A 26,191-nucleotide genomic window follows, 5' to 3' on the forward strand; every position below is an offset into this window, starting at 1 on the left:
AGGCACAGTGTTTGGCTGGGGAGGACAGAGAGATGCTGCTGCTCGCTGGGGGGATGGAACGGTAGATCCTGCCGCATTCTCCTCCTCCGGCGCACTTCTCCTCATAAACTCATAGTAATCACATTCAGAGGTGACTCGCTCAAACAAGACTTGGTTGGCTCGATTGCTTACCACAGCAATATGTGTAATGGAAAGTGTGTGTGTGTGGGTGTGATGGGCAGAAGCCCCCACCCCCCCATCCCCCCAGGCAAGCCCCTCAGCCATGGTCAAGGACGGCATCCGGCCTTCTGTCTTTGTCTCCTGTCGTTCCCCCTGGCTCCCAGTGCTCCGTAACGGGCTTCAACTGTGATGCTGTTCGACCCGCGGCATATATCCAACCATTACCTCTTTCAACCTGGCATTAGGGGTGGGCGTTATGGTGATAAATATCGTTGAGACGATACAATGTCTCCACAATATGCCTTTTCCGAGATATCGTATATATCGTGATACAATGAGGGAGCCTTATAAAGAAATCCTGTTGAATTTTTAATACAGAGATCCATTGCAGAATTCATTTTTAAAACCTGCATTTTGGTCTAAATCAGTGGTTCTCAAACTTTACAATGTCAAGGTCTCCCCTTAACTCTGACAGTATACAAATGAAACTTACGGGTCCATTTGGTATTCATTTGTATGCTGTCAGAGTTACATACTTGTAAGGGTCAATTTAGACCTCCCAAAAGGATCTTTTTCTTTTAGTTTTTGTTATCTTATAGGTGGTTGTGCCGTTAAGTAGCATGAAAAATATCCATAAAAATCAACATGAAAAAAGAACCGTGATAAGATTGTGTATCATAATACAGCTTAGAAAGATATCGTGATATCGTATTTTTCCATATCGCCCACCCCTACCTGGCATCCATTTTTTGGCCATGTCATTCTAATGTTGAAAATGAAAATCTTTAAAACAAAAAAATCACGAAAGTAAGCTTATAGATGGGTCTGTTTTCGCCCGACGACGTCATCTGATGAAAATATGAAATAGGGCTTGAGTGATTAAATGACCTCTATTCCTCTACTCCTTGCCTGCACTACCTTATTTATATATACGATATTTGCAACTTGAGCTAAAACAACAACATTGGCGGTTTGTTGCTTGTTCATGTTTCACTTTTTTATGCACACGTGGACTATTAGTCGTTAAAATTGTAGTGATACATTCAGACACCAGTGTGCAGATGTACGTGAATATTCAAATGAAAACGTCACATTCTGCCATGTGGCATAATAAATGACAAATAATTGCGTTGTCGCCATCCTCCTAGCTGATGAATGTGTGATTGGGGTCATAATTAACCAACAGTCTATAAAGGTTTACTGATTAAGTTTTGTATGGGATTTTCCTTTAATCTCTCTCGTGACATTCATGAAATAGTACTCAACACTGCTCCTATTCAAGGTCAAGTAATTTCTCTTCGCCATTTATATGACATTTATTTACAGTTTACTTGATAGGGATAGATACCGTACACAGTCGACTGACAGGCTGAGAATAGCTATTCAATGCAAGTGCCATAGTGCTTAGAGCGGATGCTCATTTTGCAACAACACCTACCTACCCCTTGGCCAGTGGTTCTCAACCTGTGGGTCGGGACCCCCAGAGTGGTCCCCAGATTATTTTGGGCGGTCCACAGATGATTAGCTAATGTGCAACATTGTTTCATCACTCAACAGTAAACAAACCACCATAAAGTTTTAAGTGTTAGTGTATAGAGGGTATGTGCATTGTGCACATTTCTAGTGACAATTGAAGGACTTTTTAATACTTCTAAAATGACAATTTAAACATTGGCCAAATTGTCAAATATTAGAGACAGAAATTGGGAAAATATCCGATCTACATGCTCACAACGCCTCGCAACGAACGCCTCGCAATGCGTTGTGAGCATGTAGATCTGCTATTTTCACAATAGAACCGTGTTATACAAAATTCCTCAACTCTTAGTGCTTGTCAGGGTGGGGGGTTCCCAGTTAAAATATGATTATTTTGGGGGGTCACGGCCTGAAAAGTTTGTGAACCACTGCCCTAGGCCTAGAAGGACTTGTGTGAAAGTGAGGTTAAAAAGACAGTGAGTTCCATTTCTACAGTATGACCTGGCCAGGGAATAAACCCCCGACCTCACAACCTCAGGGCAGACGCTCTAACCACGGGCCACTGAGCTTGTAAACATGTGTATAAATGCCAAACGGGCATTAGAAATAATGTTGTTGCAGCATTTAGTTTATTTTTGTATTTATTTTGTATTTATAGCTGCATTGATGTTTATTCCCAGTAATGGGCTTTCATTTGGTAACGACTCCTGATTCAGCAGTGTGATTGCATTTCGACCGTCGTGCCGTGCTTTATTCTTGGCGGCGTGAGATGGGGAAACTGCAGCGGCAGACAGTTCCGAACGCTCTTCTATTTTAACTCGATAAGAGGGCAATTGAGTTTACACAACGGTCTCGGGAGACTAATGCAGCAGAATTGACCCTTTACAAGGAGAGGATGGGCTCCGAGAGGGGCGTTTAGGATTGAAATGCTAAGCCTCTTAAAAGCCGACTGGAGTGTAAGTCTTCTGATGGGAAATCGAACCACCACCCCACTCTCCCCAAAGCTCATCTCTTGAGTCTCATTCTTCTTCCCAGTTCATTTTTCATCAATTTTTTTTTTCAATCAATTTTTGATGTAGTTTTATTCATAGTCTTTTGAATGAAATGTCATTTAGTTTTCGTCATCTGAAAGGTTTTAGTCTAGTTTTAGTCGACTAAATATCTAAATCTACAGTTTATTTTGGCAGATATGACAAATAACTTATACAAAGAAATGACTGACAATGACCAATAGTCCATGGGCCATACGAGTTGTCGGTATCAAAACGGTGGCAAAGGTTACCATGCATTTTTTAGCTCTATATCTGTAGATTATATTTTGGTATGATAACCCTTTCTTAGACACAGCTAAATTGGTGTTATCAGCCGCTAGAGTTGGTGTCCCATTAACTTTACATTACAGGAAAAAAAAAGCTAAAAATTCATCTGCTTTAAGTAGCATAAGAGGGGTCAAATTAGGGGGTTTTCATGATGCTGAATCCATTGCAAGCATCTGTTTTGCACGAAAAACATTCCTGGGGCTAAAACAGCCCCCACAAAAGTGTGAAAAGTGATGACTCATCACTTTTCATCACTAAACCATAGTCTTGTGCGACAGTTTTTAGCCCAAGGAATGTTTTTTGTGCAAAACAGATGCTTGCAATGGATTCAGCATCATGAAAACCCCCTAGTTTGACCCCTCATATGCTACTTAAAGCAGATTCATTTTTTGCTTTTTTTTCCTGTAATGTAAAGTTAATGGGACAACAAATCTAGCAGCTGATAACCCCAATTTAGCTGTGTCTAAGAAAGGGTTATCATACCAAAATATGATCTACAGATATAGAGCTTTTATAAAATGCATGGTAACCTTTGCCACCTTTTTGATACCGACACCTTGTATGGCCCATGGACAATAACAATAATCAAAATAAATCAATACTACTATGGCAGGAACAGGCCATATATTATTAATTTTATACTTTGAACATCTTTGAAAAATAATGGAAAAAAGGCCTAGCTAGAACCAGCGAACTAGAACACCTTTCAACAGAATAACGTTTACAGATGAATGCCCCACGTGTCTTGACGATTATGCAAAAAAAAAAAAACTATTGCTATTCTCTCAACAATCATTGTGTCATCTATGTTCTGTTCTGCCTACTACTTATGTTGGCATCCAGTCTGATGTGTGTAGTAGCAGAATGCCCTCCCTGCCCTTTAGTGTTGGAGCACACGTGCATCAGTGCACGTTATCTCAATGATCAGTGGGAGTGACACACACACACACACACACACACACACACACACACACACACACACACACACACACACACACACACACACACACACACACACACACACACACACAGCCGATAGCATGCCTCCCTGTAATTGGCCACGGGTTACATTGTTTATGTTTGAACTGCAGGCATCTTAAGTCTTCTGGCAAAGCAAAGCAGGGAGGCCTGAAAAGCCAGTTCCCCGCGGACCTCCCCTCTCCTCTCGCTGTTTAACAACAGAGGACATGCAGGAATAAATCAATTGAACACACTTGTGGGCCTCAGGGGCCTGCCCTGTACTAGTGATTGGACGGAGCCGATTGAAGCTCGCAAGGGTAAGGCCTGGCGATATACGACTTCAAATCTGTATCGCGGTTCATTTCAAGCTTTTGCCTCAAGGTTTTTGTGCGTTGTGAGCTTGTAGATTGGCTATCTATGCACGCCACCATTGTGCAGCGTTGTGAGCTTGTAGATTGGCTATCTAACAAAGTATAATATTGTCGTTGTCGGGTGGAAACCTCGTATCTCCAAGTTTCAAATGTGTATGTTCTTTCGCGAAGTAAAGCCCTGCTTCATCGTACAAGGCCGTCGCACAAAAGTAGTGAAAACAGCAGATCTACAATCACACAACGCCTCGCACCGCGAGGCGTTGTGTGCTTGTAGATCGGCTGTTTTCGCTGGTTTAACTTATTTTTAAAATGATAAATGCAAAACGAATGGTTTTGGACATACAAGGTTTCCACCCGACAACGACGATATAATGCTCAACTTGTTATTCCGATTATTTTCATTTCAATTAATTGATATATAAGAAGAATAAAATGTATATACAAAGATCTTGCTTCTCGATGATTAGAGTAACCTACGGTTATTGCCTCCAAACGTCGGTTGTGATATACTTTTTGGTTAATTGGCCAGGCCTATGCTTATAGTGCCAGCTCAGCACCTTGAAGGGCAGTAAAGAAAGGGCTTGCATCAGTGAGATTGGGTGGACTTGGCAGAGCTCGTGCCCCCACTCCTCCCTCCCCCTCTCCGGACTTATCTGTCCTGACGGGTGATTGGCACATGGGATTATTCACATAGAGGCACTGAGGGATGTACAGTAAACAGTGGTGTAAAGTAACTATGTACATTTACTTAAGTAATGTACATAGTTACTATTTCCAATACTTTTATTTCTACTCCACTACATCTCAGAGCCACATTTTTTACTTTTACTCCACTATTTATTTGAAAACTTTAGTTACTAGTTACTTTGCAGATATATATTAATATGTTATATAACACATAAACCACTATAGCCCTATTTTATACCGTGGCTATTTGAAAATAGACAATCTACACGCTCACAACACGACATGTTGTGAGCTTGCAGATCTGCTATTTTGAAACATTTTGTACTTTTACTTTTGAGTACAATTTTATGCATTGCCAACACTTTTATACTTTAAAGTACATTTTGAATTCCAGACTTTTACTTGTAACAGAGTATTCCTGTATTCAATATTGATATTTTTACAACTACTACTTTTTCCAACTCTGACAGTAAACTACATTATGTCTCTTTCTCTCTCCAAATGAGTTGCTCTTGGTTGTTGTGTTTTTTTAGAGGGCACCTCAGGTCAGTGTTTATAGCTGTTGCCATTATCTGCCCAAGTGACTCTCTATACATAACATACGTAATCTATTTCGGGGTTTCTCAACTTTGGGGTTGAGACCCCCATAGGGGATGGCAGTGGAGTGCATGACAATTTGAGGACCTTTTTTAAATACTGTCCTCAATCGGAAAAAGAGGGAAATGAAAAAGACCGGTTCTGCTTCAAAAGTAATCAACAAACTATGCTATAAAAAATTGTCAAACATTGGCCAAACGCCTCCCAACGCATGTAGATCTGCTATTTTCACAATATTTATCTTTGGATCTTAGTCAAACTAAATTAGATGCCTCAAATCCTACATTCCAAGTGCTTATCAGGGTAATTATTATTATTATTATTATGGGGGGGGGGGGGGTCCATTTGAGTGTTTTATATTTTTGCATTCTTGCAGTCTAGACGAGAGACACAACACTATTAGACTGTGCGTGTAGATGCAATTGAATTGTCCGATGGTTATTGTTGTTTTGCTCAACTTGTAGCATCGCTGCAGGCGAGAGAGAGAGCGAGTGAGGCGAGCTCACCGTTGCGAGACAGAAATGGTGTATGTGAGAGACAGAGTACGCTACAGTATTTTGACCCTGGCAAGTCAGAATACATAATCATCATCATAATCACAATCATAGTAAAATAATAGTGTGAAAAACATAAAAAAAACAAACAAATAGATAGCAAGTCGTTAGAACAACGCAGAGAATCTAAGTGGAAGGGCAAAGTTATGGAGACGGAACGGAGATTTGGGGAGAAGAGGCTAGAACAGGGGTCTTCAACAGGGGGTCCGGGACCCCTAGGGGGTCCTCAGAGTTACTACAGGGGGTCCTCCAAATCTTGTGTGATAGAAACCACAAGCTCACAACGCCTCGCAGCGCGAGGGGTCCTTGGCCTGAAAATGTTGAAAACCCCTGGGCTAGAATTAAAGCACGCAACACAGTGAGACGCTGCCCCCAGAAGCGTTCCACTGGCTGATGCTGGGGGTGGAATTATAATTCTGTCCCCACATGCAGCCGCATTAGCTATAAACTTAGTTATAAACTTGACCTTTCAGTCTGTACTTAGTCTGCTCTTTTTCTCCTCTACACCAAACCTCTTTGCCAAAAATAGTCGATCTACAATCTCACAACGCCTCGCAGAGCGAGGACTGCTATTTTTGGTTAAAGTTCTCAGAATATGGACACTAGGGTTCAAGTGGTTAATATAAAAAAGAAGAAAAAAGTTCCTATCACTCAACGATTTGTGGGACCCCCTGTAGTAACTCTGAGGACCCCCAAGGGGTCCCAGACACCCTGTTGAAGACACCTGCCGTAGGCTATATAATACCCGAAAACATTTTAATCTAATAAGGGGTTCCTGGCACAACATGTCTTGTCATGACATTTTTTGAGAACCACAGGTTTAAGGTCACCAGTGACCAACGCTCTGTGGTTTGAACTCTTAGCTCTGCGGTTTGTTTGCTTCCGTGCGCCCGTCGGGTTGATCTTACGTACATGGAGTTGTTAGTGAGCTGTTTAATTCCTCCGGACGGGGTTGTCTAATGAATATTTAAGGTGGCGCAGGACTCGGGAGTTGTTTGGCTGAGAGAAAGCAGAGTGTCTGAAGTGCCTGTGCTCGCCCTTGTCTCCAGCTCGCTGTACCGACGACACTGGAGGCAATTACATTCATTCATTCCCCCTCTGCTTCCAGGATCACACGGGAGGCTCAGCCACATTCCATTATCTATACCCTCTCAGCCAGCATATTGTCGGGTGGAAACCTTGTATGTCCAAAACCGTTCGTTTTGTAGTTATCGCTTTAAAAATGATTTAAACTAGTGAAAACAGCCGATCTACAAGCACACAACGCCTCGCATCGCGAGGCGTTGTGTGCTTATAGATTTGCTGTTTTCACTACTTTTGTGCAACAGCCTTGTATGATGAAGCAGGGCTTTACTTTACGAAAAAACGTACACATTTGAAACTTGGAGATACAAGGTTTCTGCCCGACAGCGACGATATTATTGTCGCTGCCGGCCAGAAATCTTGCATGTCCAAAACCATCTACGAGCTTGTCACTTCTGCAAGTCTGCTGTTTTTGTAACATTTTTGAAAAATCTCAAAAGTGTGAGCACTACTGATTTTAGAAGGCCTTTCTAGAATCGGCCGCAGGTCTTCTTAAAGGGATCCCTGGCTAACGCGACAAATATGCCTTAATACATTATAATTGTCTTCTAAACCTTAAATATTGTATTTCTTCTAGAAATAGCTAATCTTTCTCTCAATAGGGGAAACACCCGTCGCAAGTTGATATTGTCATGAAACCATGTGTGATCAAGCTGGAATGTATGGCATGCATGTGAAAATAAAAACAAACTTAATACTTCCTATGGTTAATATGAGCGTCAAATCAATATTTTGTGTGTGTGTGTGTGTGTGTGTGTGTGTGTGTGTGTGTGTGTGTGTGTGTGTGTGTGCGTGTGCGTGCGTGCGTGCATGCCATGAATTCCATAGGGATAGATCACACATGGTTTTATGACATTCATCAACTTGCGACGGGAATTTCCTCTATTGAGTGAAAGATTAGCTATTTCTAGAAGAAATAACATATTTTTACATTGTAGTTATAGATGACAATTATAATGTATTAAGGCATATTTGTCGTATTAGTCAGGGATCCTTTTAATGGGTCAATCCCTCTTGAAGCACCTTGCATACTTTCCCTAGTTGCGCTGGTGAGCCTGACCTTTTCATGTACTGTAGGTGTATCATCATATTATGTGCACCCACTCATACACACACAACACATAGACAATAATTTGGGGTGGGGGGCTGGGTGGGGCCTACTTGAAATATCCCCAGCCCACAGTTTGGGAGTGGCTGGCGTAGAGCAGGGGTTCCCAAACTTTTTTGTCTCAGGGCACCCCATAAATATATTTTTTTAATCCGAGGCACTATTATGATTTTCACTCCCAGCACCTTACATTTATAGCATATCGTCGTTGTCGGGTGGAAACCTTGTATGTCTAAAACCGTTCGTTTTGTATTTATCATCTGTAAAATGTACTAAACTAGTGAGAACGGCAGATCTACAAGCACACAACGCCCCGCATCGGCTGTAGATCGGCTGTTTTCACTAGTTTTGTGCGACGGTCTTGTATGATGAAGCAGGGCAAAAGACGTACACATTTGAAACTTGGAGATACAAGGTTTCTGCCCGACAGTGACGATATTTTAGTGATTATGTTGTGAAGAAAACGTTGAGATAATAGCCATTTTGGTTAGAACTGACTGAAAATAACGTTGTACTTCAAGTTTAAAATTATACAAAATAATATTTTTTCAAGTGTCCAAATAAATTCCAACTATTATCAAATTATCTCGCGGGCACCCCTGGACTGCTGTCACGGCACCCCAGGGTGCCCCGTCACCCACTTTGAAAACCCCTGTCGTAGAGGGACTGTCGGGCTGTGAGTGAGGGTCAGTGTGAGTTAAGGAGCATGAAGGTCACCGGGTAAGACGCAGCAAAGTGCCAGCAAATGACGGGATGCAGGCTGGGGGTGGGTGGGAGTGGTCTGCGTGTGTGAGGGTCCTGGATCATTAACTTGTAGTGCTGAGTAGAATGGTATTTAACATAGAGCTCTCCTCCCCTCCCGCACCATCCTCCTGTCAGGGGCGTCACAAGGGGGGGAGGGGGCGAGTGTGACTGAGTTACTAGGGCCCAAGGTGGAGGGGCCTTAATTATTTTATACTATTGAAAAATAGCAGATATATAAGCTCACATCTGCTATTTTTGTGAAGTCGTGAAACTGTGCGCAAATCTTTGAATATATGTATTTTTTAAGCTAACATTTGTAACTAAAATTTTGCTCCCGGGGGGGTCCCTGGAACAAATTATTTCGAGATGGGGGTCTGTGGCCAAATACATATCATTTTGGGGGTCCTTCACATGAAAAAGTTTGAGCACCGCTGACATAGAAACATAGGTTTTTCAAAAACATATTCAGACTCCGCTGATCTACAAGCTCGATCTACAAGCTCGCGCAATAGTTGAAGCACAGAATAATGCGTAATAATGCGTTCCTGGTCTAAATGGGTTAAACCCCCTCCCCCTATGAATAACAATCACGGGGGGGCCGCAGTGAATCCTTGTACCCAGGGGGGCCCAGAATTTGGTGCGACACCCCTGCTCCCGTTACTGTTGTGCTGTCCTCCTTTTCTCTTACGTTTTAAAATGTTTCTCTTTCCCACACGCACTAAGCCCCGCCTCCTCTGTTGTTTCTCATTCACTCCCGCAAACATTAACGGGGTCATTTTGAATGCCCTTACTTTACTCAACGCTAACAGGAAACCCTGATGATGTCAGCCGTTCCCAACAAGCTCTCTGAATGAATGAATGACTCACGTCAAGAGAGGCGATGTGTACTTTACTCTACAGCGGAGGGGGGGTTGGGATCATGGCTTTTATGATGGACTTCTAAAGAGTCCGACATTTTTGGTATTCAGCCAACTTGAGGACACCCCTGTCAAGTGAGCCTGATTTATATGCAGCGTACGGCAGTGTCACGTGGGTACTGGGGATGGGGCTGTCACGATTATGACAGTTTACATGACGATTAATTGTCACTCAAAATCATTGCGATTAACGATTTAATTGTGTTTTGACAATTACATTTCTGTTTGGCTTTTAGGCTTTGAAGTTGCACATGGTAGATATGACCAAAATATACAGAAAAATTATGACATATTTGACAACTTTATACTTAAAAAAGAACATTGATAGTGGTAATAGCCGATCTACAAGCTCACAACGTGGCGCGATGTGACGCGTTGTGAGCTTGTAGATCTGCTATTTCCACTGTTTTTGATTTAAAAAAAAATATATGAAAATTTTTCAACATGGAAACAATTATAACGATTATGAAAAATAATCACGATTATGTCAAATAATTGCGATTAGACGATTATGTAATAATTGTGACTAGCCCTAACTGGCGTAGAGGGGATGCCCGGGAATCGAGCAGGTCCCAGGTTCGATTCCCGGCCACGCGTTGACTTTGAGGTGTCCCTGAGCAAGACCCTAACTGCTCTGCCCCTGCGCTCAAGTGTGACCACTTGGGCAGCAATCAGCTGGTTGAAGCTGAACAATGAATTTCCCCCTGAGAGATCACATTTTAAAAAAAAAGCCCAAATACACAACAAAACTTTAGAAACAAGCCCAAAAGACAGCAACTCACAGCCAACCAATATTTACAAGCAACTTCACAGAAAAAAAAGAAGTCGCTTATAATATTACACCAGGAGCAATGGAGGGTGGACTCTTCTTCCTCCTGCGAGAGTCGTCATTAAAGGCCCAGATCTATTCTCAGCTGTGTGTGGGAACTGTAGATTAGCGAGCATGATGAATCACTGATCGTTAGCTCCATTGAAGGGATCGTTCATTTGCATCCCGGGGGAACAAAGCCACCACCGGTGTGACTCAGATCCCCTGAGTAACTCAAACACACACACACCATCCATCCCTCACTTCTGTCTTATCTGCTGGGCATTGAGCAATGCACACTTTTACAGAATTTATAGTGTTGCATTTGAGGAATAAGAAGTGGGATAAAAGGCAACCCATTAGGCCTAGAATTATTGAATGCTTTAACCAGTGAAAAATAGCAGATATACAAGCTCACAGCGCGGCACCGAGTGCCGCGCGGTGAGCTTGTAGATCTGCTATTTTTGAAAAAGTCGTGAAAATGTGTGCAAATCTTTGAATATATGTATTTTCAAAAGCGAACGTTTGTAACTCACATTTTGCTTCTGGGGGGTCCCTGGAACTAAATATTTTGAGATGCGGGTCCGTGGCCAAATACATGTCATTTTGGGGGTCCTTCACATGAAAACGTTTGAGAACCACTGACACAGTAGTCTCTCAAGAACAGACTAACTGAGCTCCAGTTAAGTGAAAAGGACCTTTTCTTTGACGATGGCTGGCCAGATTGCTGCCATAGAAACATAGGTTTTTCAAAAAACCTTAGAAGGATTCAAAAGACACTTATAGAATCGGGTCAAAATTCGAATTTTCACGATTTTTGAAAAAATAGCAGATCTACAAGCTCGCAGTGCGGCACTCGGTGCCGCGCTGTGAGCTTGTATATCTGCTATTTTTCAATAGTTAAAGCATAAAATAATGATACACAATAATATGTACCCGTTCTGAATGGGTAAGAGTGTTGCTCACTGCTTTTAGTGCACCCTGCAGTTGTAAAGGCCTTCTCTGAGTCTGACCGCCGTTTCACCGTCTGTCTTCCTGTCAGAGGCCACCAGCTGCTGCTACTGGTGGTGCTTTTGGTCCCTCTGGCCTTTGTGTCTGTGACCCTCCTGACCTCTGATATTCCCATCATACAGTAGTCCCTGAAGTCCTGCTGACGCTTTTAGAATAGGAAAACCCTCCCAGTCTGTAATGCGGGTTTAGCCATAGCCATACTTTTTATGGGTCATCGTGAACTTGTTAACTATACCCCCAACACATTGTGAGCTTGTTGTGAATCGTCGGATTTCGCTATTTCTTTAAAGGGATTAGTGTTTTTGTACGTTTGAGTCCTGGCCAGAAGGTCTGAGTGACCAAAACGTTATATTTTACCATTTCAAATATGTTTTTGGAAGTGAATATGGTGTATGGGACTTCCTCTCCCCCTTCCCGCTTTCTTCTACTATTCATGTCTCAGTCTCAAGCTGAAACATTTTGGTACGTAGCTCCTGATTTTGGACATTGAGCGGGGAGAATAAGCCACTACATTGCAGAAGAATGACACTCACTCTGTCCTGTTTTTGAATGTAATTATTTTCGCGACTTGTGAGGTTTAGAGAGCACATGGTCTCACTGGGCCGAGGATTGTTGCACAGAGACTAGGGATGGGACGACAAGTGATATTATCGTTTATCACAATAAAATACACTCTCAATAATCGTATCTTAGAGATTTCATTTATTGTGATATCGTCCTCCGTCATGCACTGGTATCAATTCACCTTGTATTTGCCGAGCTGCATATCCAGTTACACTTAAACCCCTCTATAATTGGTAAAAGGTACTTATAATATACGTACTTGACACCGTCTTTTTTTCACTATCAAATGTCTTTGCCAAAAAATAGCTGATCTACAAGCTCAGTAGATCGGCTTGTAGCTTGTAGATCGGCTATTTTCTGGCAAATGTTCTGCCCCGGGATAATGGATTTTGATTATCGCGATAATATCGTTATAAATCGTGATTTCTTTCGTCACAATAATCTTGATATCACATTTTCATATCGTCCCATCCCTTACCCCCCGGCTCCACCGAGCGCGTCAAGCGTCGCGTCAACGGCAACGTTGGGAACGCTCCGGTTTTAATCAATGTAGTGTGCTCCACTGCCGACGGCAACGTCGGACGCTCCGGTGACGGCGTCCAAACTCGAAAATCGCCCCGGTTCAAATTTTTTTACGCGTCCACAACGTCCAGTCATGTATAAATTATGATTAAAAGTAATTGCATTGCATTTAAATGTATATGTTACAGTATGTTTGGGTAACTCAGGACGGTAAGAGTAAGAACGCTTGTTTTGTCGTTCACCACACACTAATCACCACCAGATGGCGACGACAGCCCATAGACAGCCATTCACTAGTGCAGGCGCTGACGTCACTCGTTTGCGACTCTCTTTCTTTATTTACTAGCCTAGCTGGGCGGTGTTTAGCCATTAGCTTAGCCATTAGCTTAGCCATTAGCTTACTATGAGCGTTTATCGTGGGCTTGCCCAGGCCTTACGGCCTGGGCATAAATATAACGATTGCATTCACCACGGCTTCGTAACTCCCGCGGCGCTCCGCCGGCCGCGCGGCCCTGGCCAAGGTCCGCTGGCCTTCGCGCCGCTTGCAATGTCGTGGACAATCGAGCGGCACCGCCTGGAGGACGTTGTTGTGGGCAACCGCTTGTTCCGCCCCGTGCGGCACCACGAGTGCTCCGTTTCTCGACCGTCCTGTTTCTCTAACAAACCGTGACATATATACTGTATACCTATATGAGCTTTTCTGCCGGCTATCCATTCACGTAATTCACAATGGTGACTATAGATGTCCCAAAAATCCTAGCACATTTTTAATGTAATTACAGTGGTCTTTTGATAAAACTATGTATAAACACAACAGGCTGGGAAACGACTCCTTCCTCATTTCTTCCTCCTAAAACAGGTCAGCAGTGAGTGACTGAGTCTAAACTCAGAACACTAAAGACCGATTTTTATACATTATCGTGGCGGCGCTTGTGCACCGAAAATAGCCAGTCACAAAACAGCATGTCCTGACTCATGCATGCGACGTGTTGTGAGCTTGTAGATCTGCTACTTTTTTCCGTCCCTTAACAGCATACATTATAATTTGTTAGGCATAACACTATAGTTGATAATGCTCATATCCTCATCTGATCTTTGATTGAAATATCAACAAATTCACGTTCAGTGGAGCCAGTCGGACGTCAACGTGACGGCGCCAATGACGGCGTCCGACGCCGGCAAGACGCCGTCTTTTTGGTGGAGCCCTGGAGTAACAGAGACTTCACAAAGCTCAGCTCACGCCACACAGGGCACCTGTGGTCTTCATGTTGGTTTTATTACAGCCTTATCTAAGCTCTCGTCACATGCAGACGGACACACATTAGAGCAGTGACCGTGTCCCAGTACGGCTTTAAAAGCCTCTTAAACCGCACTTCCCGTTCATGACATCACACTGACAGGGATATTGTAGGTATTAGACTGCATCACGCCCAGGAGAATGGAACGGCACTCATTACGTTCACATGAACTCATGTGAACTTATCGATTCAATAGATTATTAAAAGACAAAAAGTTGTTAATCAGACTAATTGATTTGGTCTAATCTGTTAGAATCTTTGTGCTTGATTATGCAATTAATCCAAAAGTAATCACTAGAATAAATGCTAAGTATATAATCAATAGTTTCAACTCACTATAATCAATAGGTTTGATGCAGCCCTAATAGTAGTTTGTAGGTGTTTTTAGGTTTCTCTGCACTGGCCACCCCAGCATAATGTTTACTGTGCACAGTAAATACAATGGTGCACAGTTGTGTTATGTTATTACATGATTACATCTAGCTATGTTTAAGATCAAAAGGTAAATAGGGCCTCTTTACTCCCACATGTGTGCTCTCTCTGCATGAATAATCGTATGTGCAGAAGGCAACATGTAGGCTTATATATATATATATATGTACACTATTCAAAAACAATGCAATTATCCCAAACCCGGAGCATGAGGTTTGAGCTACGGTTTGATGTATGCTTAGTTGCGCACAAGTGTTAACGCACCAAAAATAGCCAATGTACAAGCACACAACTCGTAGGCTATGCAGCACGTCGTGAGCTTTAATATGAATAAGGCATAATTTGTCAGCATCCGTCGTGTGTGTCTGTGTATGTCCTCTACCGTGGACATTTCTATGCAGCAGTCATAAGAGGCACATGAAGGAACTTGAAAGGAATGTGAGAACCATGTACACCAGCCCCGCAGACGGCTCATCTTTAGATTCTGTTCAGGGGTTGACACTAAGGTCTCAGAGGCACTTGCCCGTCGGGCAAGTACAGGTCATGTTCTACTTGCCCTCGGGTCATGACCACTTGCCCCCCCCACCCCTCCTCACTGCCCCCCTCCCAAAAAAAGAATAATAATAAAAGGTTTTTATTTCCATAGACCTGATTGCTTGTTTCTCTCTCATAAACAAAACATGGCAACGGTGGGCAAAGGCACCAATAACTCGTGAATAATAACACAAATACATTATGAATTAACCACTTAAACCCTTATTTCTAAAACGGTGACATTTCTGTGGGGTGTGGAGTGGGATAGTGGTGGGGTGAGAGTAGGGGTGAGCGATATGGAAAAATACAATATCACGATATTTTCCCAAGCTGTATCACGATACACAATTTTATCGGGATTCTTTTTCACATTGGTTTTTATGTTTATTTTTCAAGTTACTTGACAAAAACTAGACACTCTGGGTTCCTTTTGGGAGGTCTAAATTGAACTTGACAAGTATGTAACTCTGACAGTATACAAATGAAACCAAATGGACCCTTACGGGTCCATTTGGTTTCATTTGTATACTGTCAGAGTTAAGGGGAGACCTTGACATTTTAAAGTTTGAGAACTACTGATTTAGACCAAAATGCAGGTTTAAATTGAATTCTGCAACGAATCTCTGTATTAACGATTAAACAGGATTTTTTTACAAGGCTCCCTCAATTGTATCACGATATATACGATATCTCTGAAAAGGCATATCGTGGAGACATTGTATCGTCTCAACGATAATTATCACCATATCGCCCACCCCTAGGTGAGAGGGGGTTCTCTCACTATGGTGACAGGGCTGGTTAGCGAGGCTGCGCAGGGTGGGACGGAATGCCAGGCCTTTCACTGTTGACATAAAGGAATGAGGGCAGTGGAACGAAGGGAGGCAGGTGTCAGTGAAATACACACACACACACACACACACAAAATTACACTATTTACTGTGGTTTTCCTTCACTGTCGGTGTGTGTGTGTGTGTGTGTGTGTGTGTGTGTGTGTGTGTGTGTGTGTGTGTGTGTGTGTGTGTGTGTGTGTGTGTGTGTGAGTGTGAGTGAATGCATTTATTATGGGTGAAAATAACGTACGTTGTACATGTAAAGGATGTACAGTAACTAAATGCACCATTTATTTACCATTTTACAATTTACATCAGGGGTCTTCAACGTTTTCAGGCCAAGGACCCCTTAGTTGAGAGAGAGATAAAGCAGGGACCCCCCACAACCTCCATATAGTTTCATTGTTTGACAGCCCAATCGTCGGTGTATTTTGGTTTCATGTCAATTTGTGTATTCACATATTTAACCACTTGAACCGTCAATACTTAATAAACTTGACTTTCCCTCTGTACTTAGTCTGCTCTTTTTCCCCGCTACATCAAAGCTCTTTGCCGAAAATTGCCGATCTACATGCTCACAACGCCTCGCAGCGCAAGGCGTTGTGAGCTTGTAGATCTCCTATTTTTGGCTAAAGTTCTCTGAATATGGACACTAGGGTTCTAGTGGTTAATATAAAAAAGGAGAAAATAACTTTCTATCACTCAAAGATTTGGAGGACCCCCTGTAGTAACTCTGAGGACCCCCTAGGGGTCCCGGACCCCCTGTTGAAGACCCATGATTTAGACATTTAACAGACTTCCTCATCCAGAGTCATTTACAATAAGCAAGGTAATCACATTTTCTCATGTCTCATAGTGACTGCATGGAGACAGTGTGGTCTGTAGTGTGTCAAGGAACTAGGATCAAAGCAAGGTAAACCTAGCATCAGTCTAAACTAGAATATCAAAAACTAATGTGTACATTGAAACTATAGGATACCAGGTAAACCATGAACATAGCATCTGTAGAAATAACATGCTATCGAAATTAAAACATTTTAACATTGTGGTTAAGAACAGAAAAAAAGAAAAAAAGCGTAAGTAACACAAACACAAGAACAATTTATTATGGAGCTAGGTACGTCTCTGCATGGTCGTCATATCTAGGTCAAGTGCTAAGGGCTGAGGCGGAGTCTGAATAGTCGAGTCTTCGGATTACGGCGGAAACGTTTGGGAGCGGTTCTTCAGTGCTCCTCGGTGTCTGCCTCTCCTCCAGATGTTCGAGACAGTGTGTACCAACCTCATGAACGTGTCTGTGCCTCCTAGGGCTGTCACAATTATTACATAATCGTCTAATCGTGATTATTTGACATTATCGCAATTATTTTGTCATAATCGTCATAATCGTGAATGTTGAAAAATGTCAGAAATAGTGGAAATAGCAGATCTACAAGCTCACAACGCGTCGCATCGTGACGCGTTGTGAGCTTGTAGATCGGCTATTTCCACTATCAATGTTATTTTTTAAGTAGTAAGTTGTCAAATATGTCAGTAATTTCTTTGTGTATTTAGGTTTTGTGTCATATCTGCCATGTGCAACTTCAAAGCCTAAAAGCCAAACAGAAATGTAATTGTCAATGACAAAAACACAATTAAATCGTTAATCGCCAATTATCTGAATGACAATTAATCGTCATGTAAAATGTCATATCGTGACAGCCCTAGTGCCTCCTCCGTTCATTCTGGACAGTGGTGTAAAGTTACTAAGTAGATTGACTCAAGTACTGCACGTACTTGCTTGTCTTCAGAATTTCCAGTTTTCAGTACTTTTACAAACACTTTTCGTCCGTGGCACCCCTACATTAAATCGTCTTTGTCGGGTGGAAACCTTGTATGTCCAAATCCTTCTCTTTTTGTGTTATTATTTTTAAAACGATTTAAAGTAGTGAAAATAGCCGATCTACAAGCACACAACGCATCGCGAGGCGTTGTGTGCTTGTAGATCTGCTATTTTCACTACTTGTGTGAGACTTTTTTATTTTACCAAAAAACATACACATTTGAAACTTGGAGATACAAGGTTTTTGCCTGACAGTGACGATATTCATCATTTTCACTCCCTGCACCTTATAGTGCAGGCGTTTCGGGCAGTATTTTGATGGAATCGTGCACTTTATGAAAGAAGCATGAAATTTGGCACACAGTTAGAACATGCCATATGGAACATTTTTGGCTATAGGGGCATCGCAGATTTGTCTTGGGAAACGTGTGGGAGCCAATCAAAGTTGGGCTCTCATAGACTTTACTATAGAGTAAAATAATACAAAAAATAAATATGCTTTAAGTAGCATGTGAGGGGTCAAACTAGGTGTTTTTCGGGATTCTGAATCCATTGCAAACATTTATTTTGCTGGAAAACCATTCCTTGGGCCAAAAACGGACCCCATATAAGTGATAAAAGTATGGTTTAGTGATGAGTCATCACTTTTCAACAGTTTTGTGGTGTCCGTTTCTCGGAAAGGAATGTTTTTCGTGCAAAACAAATGCTTGCATTGGATTCAGAATCCCGAAAAACACCTGGTTTGACCCCTCACATGCTACTTAAAGCATATTTATTTTTTGTATTATTTTACTCTATAGTAAAGTCTATGAGAGCCCAACTTTGATTGGCTCCCACAAGTTTCCCAAGACAAATCTGCGATGCCCCTATAGCCAAAAATGTTCCATATGGCATGTTCTAACTGTGTGCCAAATGTCATGCTTCTTTCATAAAGTGCACGATTTTTGCCTGAAACGCTCCCACTATTATATTTATAGCATATTTTAGTGATTATGTTGCGAGCAAAACGTTGAGATAATAGCCATTTTGGTTAGAACCGACTGAAAATAACTTTGTACTTCAAGTTTAAAATGATACTAAATATTTTTTTAAGTGTCCAATTAAATTCCAAATATTACCAAATGATCTCGCGGCACCCCTGGACTGCCATCGCGGCACCCCAGGGTGCCCTGTCACCCACTTTGAAAACCCCCGAGGCAGACATTAACATATCTATGTCTCCTCCGTTCATTCTGTCGCTTCCAAATGTTCCCTCATTAACATGTCTATGTCTCCTCCGTTCATTCTGTCGCTTCCAAATGTTCCCTCATTAACATGTCTGTGTCCTCTCGTTCATTCTCTTATCTTCCAGATGTTCCTGACAGTGTACCTCAGTAACAATGACCAGCATTTTACCGAGGTGCCCGTCACCCCGGAGACGCTGTGCCGGGACGTGGTGGAGCTGTGCAAGGAGCCGGGCGAGACGGACTGCCACCTGGCCGAGATGTGGCGAGGCTCCGGTGAGTGGAGGAGGCTGTCCCTTTTGTCACCTGTATCTAGGGGCTGTCACAATTACAGTATTTTCTGGACTATAAGGCGCACCTGACTATAAGGCGCACTGTCAATGAATGGTCTATTTTCAAACTGTTTTCATATATAAGGCGCACCTGACTATAAGGCGCACTGGACTATAAGGCGCACTGTAGTTTTTTGAGAAAATTAAAGGCTTTTAAGTGCGCCTTATAGTCCGGAAAATACGGTACTACATAATCGTCTAATCGTGATTTTTTGAAATAATCGTGATTATTTTTCATAATCGTCATAATCGTTTCCATGTTGAAAAATTTTCATATATTTAAAAAAAAAATGTAAAAAATAGTGGAAATAGCAGATCTACAAGCTCACAACGCGTCGCATCGCGACGCGTTGTGAGCTTGTAGATCGGCTATTTCCACTATCAATGTTATTTTTTAAGTATAAAGTTGTCAAATATGTCAGTAGTTTTTTGGTATATTTAGGTTATGTGTCATGATTGCCAATGTGCAACTTCAAAGCCTAAAAGCCAAACAGAAATGTAATTATAAACGTCAAAAACACAATTAAATCGTTAATCGCCAATTATTTGAGTGACAATTAATCGTCATGTAAAATGTCACATCGTGACAGCCCTACCTGTATCAGTGGTTCCCAAGCACTGGGGTCGGGACCCATTTGTGGGTTGCAGACATATTTTTATGGGTCCCTTGATTTTTGTTTCCTACATTTTGTTTTGGACAAATTGTCAAGAAAGAGGCAAATATTGTGAAAAGAGCTACGCGAGGCGTTGTAATATAAAAAGCTAGATGCCTCGTCCGCCGCTGCGGATCATTGGAGCGACCCGTCAAACTTGATAGGCAGAAATAGATAGATAGATAGATAGATAGATAGATAGATAGATAGATAGATACTTTATTAATTCCCAAGGGCAAATTCAGATATCCCATAGCTCATACAGGAATATTAGTTAAAAACACATGACAAAAAGAGGAGGGAAACACAAGTTAAAAACAAAACAAAGAGTGAATAAACATAAAAGACATTAAAAAGCATTTAAAAGGTAACCATGAAGATCATAAAAAGTCCTTTGCATAGGCCCAGAAAAACAATTTAATGCGAAAGTGTCAAGGGCAGGCTGCCACTCAAAAAAAACTACTGGCCAATCGCAGCGCATGTTTTCCGGGACTTCAATTCAACTGAACGTCCCCTTCTGTGACACACACGGAAGCGTCCACGCCTGCAGCCATACAGTCTTGGAAAAGTTGCCTATCAACCAAGACTGACGCCCCAGAGCCGAAGGAGGCGTCTACCTTTTTATGTCTATGATTGGGACCTGTGGGCTCCGTCTCGGTTAAGGGGGAGGAGGAGGAGGAGGAGGAGGAGGTGGTGTTGGAGGATTCAAGCCCCTCCCCCATCCTTTGATGCTCACTCAGGAAGTGAAGTGTGCACCATCACAACTCAAGGACCTGGGCTTCACAGCCGTTGCCATGACAACGCCGCCTTAAGTGAGTGAGGAGAGCGCCAGCCAATCTGCTCGAGTGTTTTCACAAGACAAAGCAATGGTCAATGACCAAGACATCAGAAATGAGACCACTGATGGCTTTACAGTTTCTGTATTTATCAGACTTACAATAAAGCCCTTTGCACAAAGACGCGTTTATCCGTACGGATAAAACGGACAATTTCACTTTTTAAAAAGAATGATTCTCTACGACCTCATGCACACCGGATCCGAATTGGCCGTGCGACGAGTGGCTGCGGCCGTGCGTTTTTTTCTCGATCGAACCCAGTTCGATTCGTGTGTCTTGTCGCATGCGGTAAAAAACTCATCACTTCTTTTATGACTCCTTTTGGGATCCGCAGTGCCGATTTCTGCACAGCATTGCACACCAAATCCAATGCGTTTTATTCATGCAGCAAACGGAAGAAACGCAACTGTCCTGTGTGCAAAGGGCTTTAGAAACCTAGCATCAGTCTAAACCAGTGGTTCTCAACCTGTGGGTCGAGACCCCACCCCAGGGAGGTCCCCAAATTATTTTGTGAGGTCTCCAGATCGTTAGCTTAATGTAATTTATTTTTTCTCACTCAACGGTAAACAAATCAATATACAGTATAATTGTATACAGGGTATCTGCACATTTATAAAATGACAATTGAAGGACTTTCAAGACCGTTTTAATACCAAACTGGCCAAACCGTCAAATATTAAGTTGGCGAGACGTGAACATTGTGAAAATAGCCAATCTACATGCTCACAACGCCTCGCGCTGCGAGGCGTTGTGAGCATGTAGATCGGCTATTTTCACAATATTTATCTGTGGAACCGAGTCACATTGCATGTAATACCTACAATTCCAAGTGCTTGTCAGGGTGGGGGTCCCCAGTGCAAATATGTTTATTTTGGGCGTCGCTGCCTAAAAAGGTTTGAGAACCACTGGTCTAAAACAACGTGCTATCAAAAATAACAATCTGAACTTTATCCAAATCTTAACTGTTGTGGTCAAGAACAAACAAAGCTAAAACGTGAGAACAAGTGGCCAAGATGTACTGTATGTCTTCACAGTAGCCCATTGTCTTGGTCAGCCGCTCAGTTCATCAGCCGAGAAAGAGGGGGAGAGTGAAGTGCTAAGTGAGGGTGAGGGTGAGGTGGAGTCTCAATAATCCTCCCTCGGCTGTTGTGTGTCGGTCCATTTGTTTAATGAAAAGAAACTACTAATGAGGCTGAATGATGAGCTCTCTGCCTCTCGGGAACAGCCTAATATTATCTACAGTATAATAGATGTCTGGATAGGGCTGTCACGATATGACATTTTACATGACGATTAATTGTCACTCAAATAATTGGCGATTAACGATTTTGACAACTTACTACTTAAAAAATAACTTTGATTGTGGAAATAGCCGATCTACAAGCTCACAACGCGTCGCATCGCGATCTGCTATTTCCACTATTTCGGACATTTTTCAACATTCACGATTATGACGATTATGAAAAAATAATTGCGATAATGTCAAATAATCACGATTAGACGATTATGTAATAATTGTGACAGCCCTACGTCTGGACGTTTCCCCGAGGCCTTTCCTCATGAAGATGCGGTGCATTCTTATTTAATTTTTATGGACGGATGTCCTGTTGAAACAAATACACTGCCTTGAATTTAAAGGGCACGTACCTTTTAGGCGAAGCCCGAACTGGCGAAGTGGGGAAATGTCCGATACCGTAGCGATCTGGCGAACGTCTTCTGGACAGGGCGTTTATCGTGCGCTTGCCCAGGCCTTACGGCCTGGGCATAAATATAACGATTGCATTCACCACGGCTTCGTAACTCGCGCGGCGCTCCGCCGGCCGCGCGGCCCTGGCCCGCTCTTCGCGGCCACTCGCGCCTGCGGCGCTCGGGGGCGAAGAGCAGGACCAAGGTCCGCTGGCCTTCGCGCCGCTTGCAGTGTCGTGGACAATCGATTCGCCAGATCGCTACGGTAGGAGACAAATCCTCACTTCGCCAGTTCGGGCTTCGCCAGAACAGGACTTTCCCAATTTAAAGGTATCGGCTCTGTTTCATACTGTATGTGCAGTAGGTCTAGATGTCAATCCATGGTTTTGTAGTCCTTAGGGTGGTTGTGTTTCTAGCCTTCTTTTGTCGCAACAGTTCACAAATCTTGCAGCCGTGCATTCTTATTTTATTTTTATGGACGGATGTCCTGTTGAAACAAATACACTGCCTTGAATGTGGGCCGACGCAGGTGTGGTCTGACAGGATTCACAAGGCACGCTTCTTCACGTACACACAACCATAGCATTGTCTTGTTTGTGTTTGAGTTTGTTTCTGTGTGTGTTTGCTGACTGTGCACATGGATTATACTGGTGTCTTAAAAGTTTTTCAGGCCAAGGACCCCTTAGCTGAGACAGAGATTAAACGGGGACCCCCCTCTACATACTGTATAAAATTGTGTTGCAGATTAAACCTTTTTGATAAAAAAACAAATAAAAGAATGTAACACAAAGATTTGGCTGTAGTAACTCTCCCGACCCCCTGTTGAAGACCCATGGATTAAAGATTTCACTTGCCATTTTTATAAGATTAAAGTGTTCAATTGGTTGAACTACCAATCGAAGTTCTACTGCTCTGAAATTGATTTTCAGAAGCATCTTCCCTCAAACAGTAATGGCAATTAGGTTATTTAATAAACTAGTAAGACGCCTCAGGGCATATATGGAGAGGGCTGCTCTGAGTATCTGACATCACTGTGATGTCACCTGTGATGTCACAGTGATGTGTCTGTACGGACGGATACAGACAAGCTGTGCCGGTACTGACAGTAAACTGCGACCTATGGTCATGATAAAAAAGCAATGTTCAAAGTCTCAATCTGCAATTTCTTATTTCAGATCTTATAAGTTTACCACAGGGGTATTTCAAATACAAATCATAAAGGTCCAGAACATTTTCAAAGGTCTGTGTATATTAATTACAACTGACGTATGTGGAGACAAAGCAGGAAATATACCGCTGTTGCCTGTTCTAGGCTGTTGCGTGTCGCATACAGTCAGTCTCACATGACAAGTCGACAACACACAGCACAGAGAAATTGAAAAGGAAAGAGAGATGGATGAAAAGAAGACAACGCTGTTGCATAATCTGCTGATTCTTCAGATTTGGTCGTGAAAAAGGAGTCAACCGCCATTGTTTTGGGAAATTTGGATTTAAAATTGAGGATGTAAAACAGCGTTCATGTGTTGTGTATGCGGCCGTGACTCGTGCCGTCCCCCGCCTTGTCACATCGAAGCAAAGCAACACAAGCAACGCTGTACAGTTCAATGAGAAGAAAGTAATTTCCCCATCAATAAACTCTGCATGCTTGCAACGCATCGCCGTGCCAGTCCGGCCCTCTGTGTATTTGACTTTGACATCCCTGTTGCAGAGCGTCCCGTAGGCGATGGGGAGAGGATGCTGGATGTGCTGCAACGATGGGGGCAGCACCGGGCAGAGGTCCGCTTCTTCCTGCGGCACGACAGAGCCCCCAGCAGGGAGTCTGGTAAGTGTCCATGTCTTGCACGCACGCACGCACGCACGCACGCACGCACGTACGCTCACACACACACACACACACACACACACACACACACACACACACACACACACACACACACACACTTACACCTAAACATGGGGCTGGGTTCCGGAACCATTCATTCATTCATTCATTCATTCATTCATTCATGCATGCATTTATTTAAATCACACTGTCATAGCTGGTATGTAGCTTCACGTATCCTAAATGATCCTGATCCTTCACACACACACCTGATAATAGTCCACAGACAGAGACAAGGTTCAAGACCTGTCTTACATAAGGTCCGTCGGCTCCTGGGATTCCTAGCATGTCACACACAGACACACAGACACACAGACACACACACACACACACACACACACACACACACACACACACACACACACACACACACACACACACACACACACACACACACACACTCTCTGCAGGTGGGATCTTGTGGGAAAGGTGTATTACATAATGTTCCAATAGCACAGCTGTGGAGCATGTATCCTATAAGACCCTCTCCCTCCAGGTCCAGACATGGATTTATGGATTTATGAACAGCCTTCAAAATCCCCCTTCAAGCCTCCTTTAGCCTGAATGTAAAGCCATGGAGTCTGAAGAGAAGTGTCTGATCTATCCCTATTTTGGGCAAAGAGAATCTTTTTATTTTTTTGAGCGTAGGTCGCATTTAGTGTGAAAACCTGCAGATCATGTCCGTGCGCGTGCGCGTCACGCCTCATGTCGCGCTCCATATATGGCCAAAACATCTGTTGTGAGCTTGTAGATGGTGTTATTTTACTATTTTCCCAAATTATTAGTGACAAAGCATAAAATAGAGCTCAAATAAAAAAAAATCTTCTTTATTATTCGATTAATTAAAAAAAAAGTAATTGATGGAATAATTACTAAAGAAATAATCGATACTTGCAGTCCTAGTATGTCCCAGCAGTGACATTTAGACAGTTTAAGTTTGACGATTTTCAGGATGGCAACGCCGGGTGGAGTACGGCTGCTATGACGTAATCGCTGTAGCAGTCAAAATCGTTAAGCAAACAGCCGTCGGCGGCGACGGCGTCGCACCCCTTTTACTGAACGCTTTGGTTCCCATGGCGACGCATTTATACAGCAGACGTTTTAGGCGCAACGTGGAAAGGGAGCTTCTGGCGTTGTAGAGACGGCAGGAGGTTGATCTATCGAGCGCTGATCATTTCGGGTTACCGTTGTCATCTGCCGTAGCCATTTGCTTAAAGTCGCTACTGTCATAAGCCTGCTACTTTTCAGTTTTCTTAGAATAAGGCATTAAAAAAGCCTTAGTATTTCAGTCCTGCTCTATCCTGTCCGGTTGCATAATAACTAAGCCCTCTTACCCCCCTCACAGCTTGAGTCTGGAGCAGGGATTAGATGCCTGTTTTCCTTTCCTGTTATCTTAGCCCGCTCTTGTTTTCCCACATGGTTAGCTTAGCGCAGCTCAGCCCGTACAACGCAGCCGGGTGTCCGTCAGAGTCAGGTTGTTCTTTTTTAACAAACATCTGGCGGGCTTCTCTGAGCTGTGTTTTTTATTTAAGTAAAAGTATCAATACTGCAATCTAGAAATACTCTGTTAAGATTAAAAGTCCAGAATGAAAAATGTACTTGAGTACAAAAGTTTTGATATCAAAATATCCTCGGACACACCCCAAAATGATCATGTATGATACAGTAAGTCACATGGTCTCTCTAAAAAACAGTTTGAGACGACGCGCAAAGTTGCTGCGGGCGAGGGGAAGAGATTGTACAGTAAAAGAATTTGATTGGCTTATTGTGCATTCCCACAATTACA

General features: G+C 42.7%; 1 protein-coding gene across 6 annotated transcripts in view; it reads left to right on the plus strand.

Moving 5' to 3' along the window:
- LOC308297054 (apoptosis-stimulating of p53 protein 2-like) overlaps positions 1–26,191 on the plus strand; it is an 88,174-nt gene that overhangs the window by 13,946 nt on the left and 48,037 nt on the right. For all 6 annotated transcript variants that reach the window (XM_080740434.1, XM_080740435.1, XM_080740436.1 and 3 more), the window contains exons 3-4: positions 19,145–19,292; positions 24,232–24,345. In XM_080740434.1, the coding sequence (XP_080596560.1) occupies positions 19,145–19,292; positions 24,232–24,345 (262 nt within the window). The remainder of the gene's footprint in view (positions 1–19,144; positions 19,293–24,231; positions 24,346–26,191) is intronic.

Source organism: Nannobrachium achirus, assembly GCF_963921795.1.
Source record: "Nannobrachium achirus genome assembly, chromosome: 13".
Classification (NCBI taxonomy): domain Eukaryota; kingdom Metazoa; phylum Chordata; class Actinopteri; order Myctophiformes; family Myctophidae; genus Nannobrachium; species Nannobrachium achirus.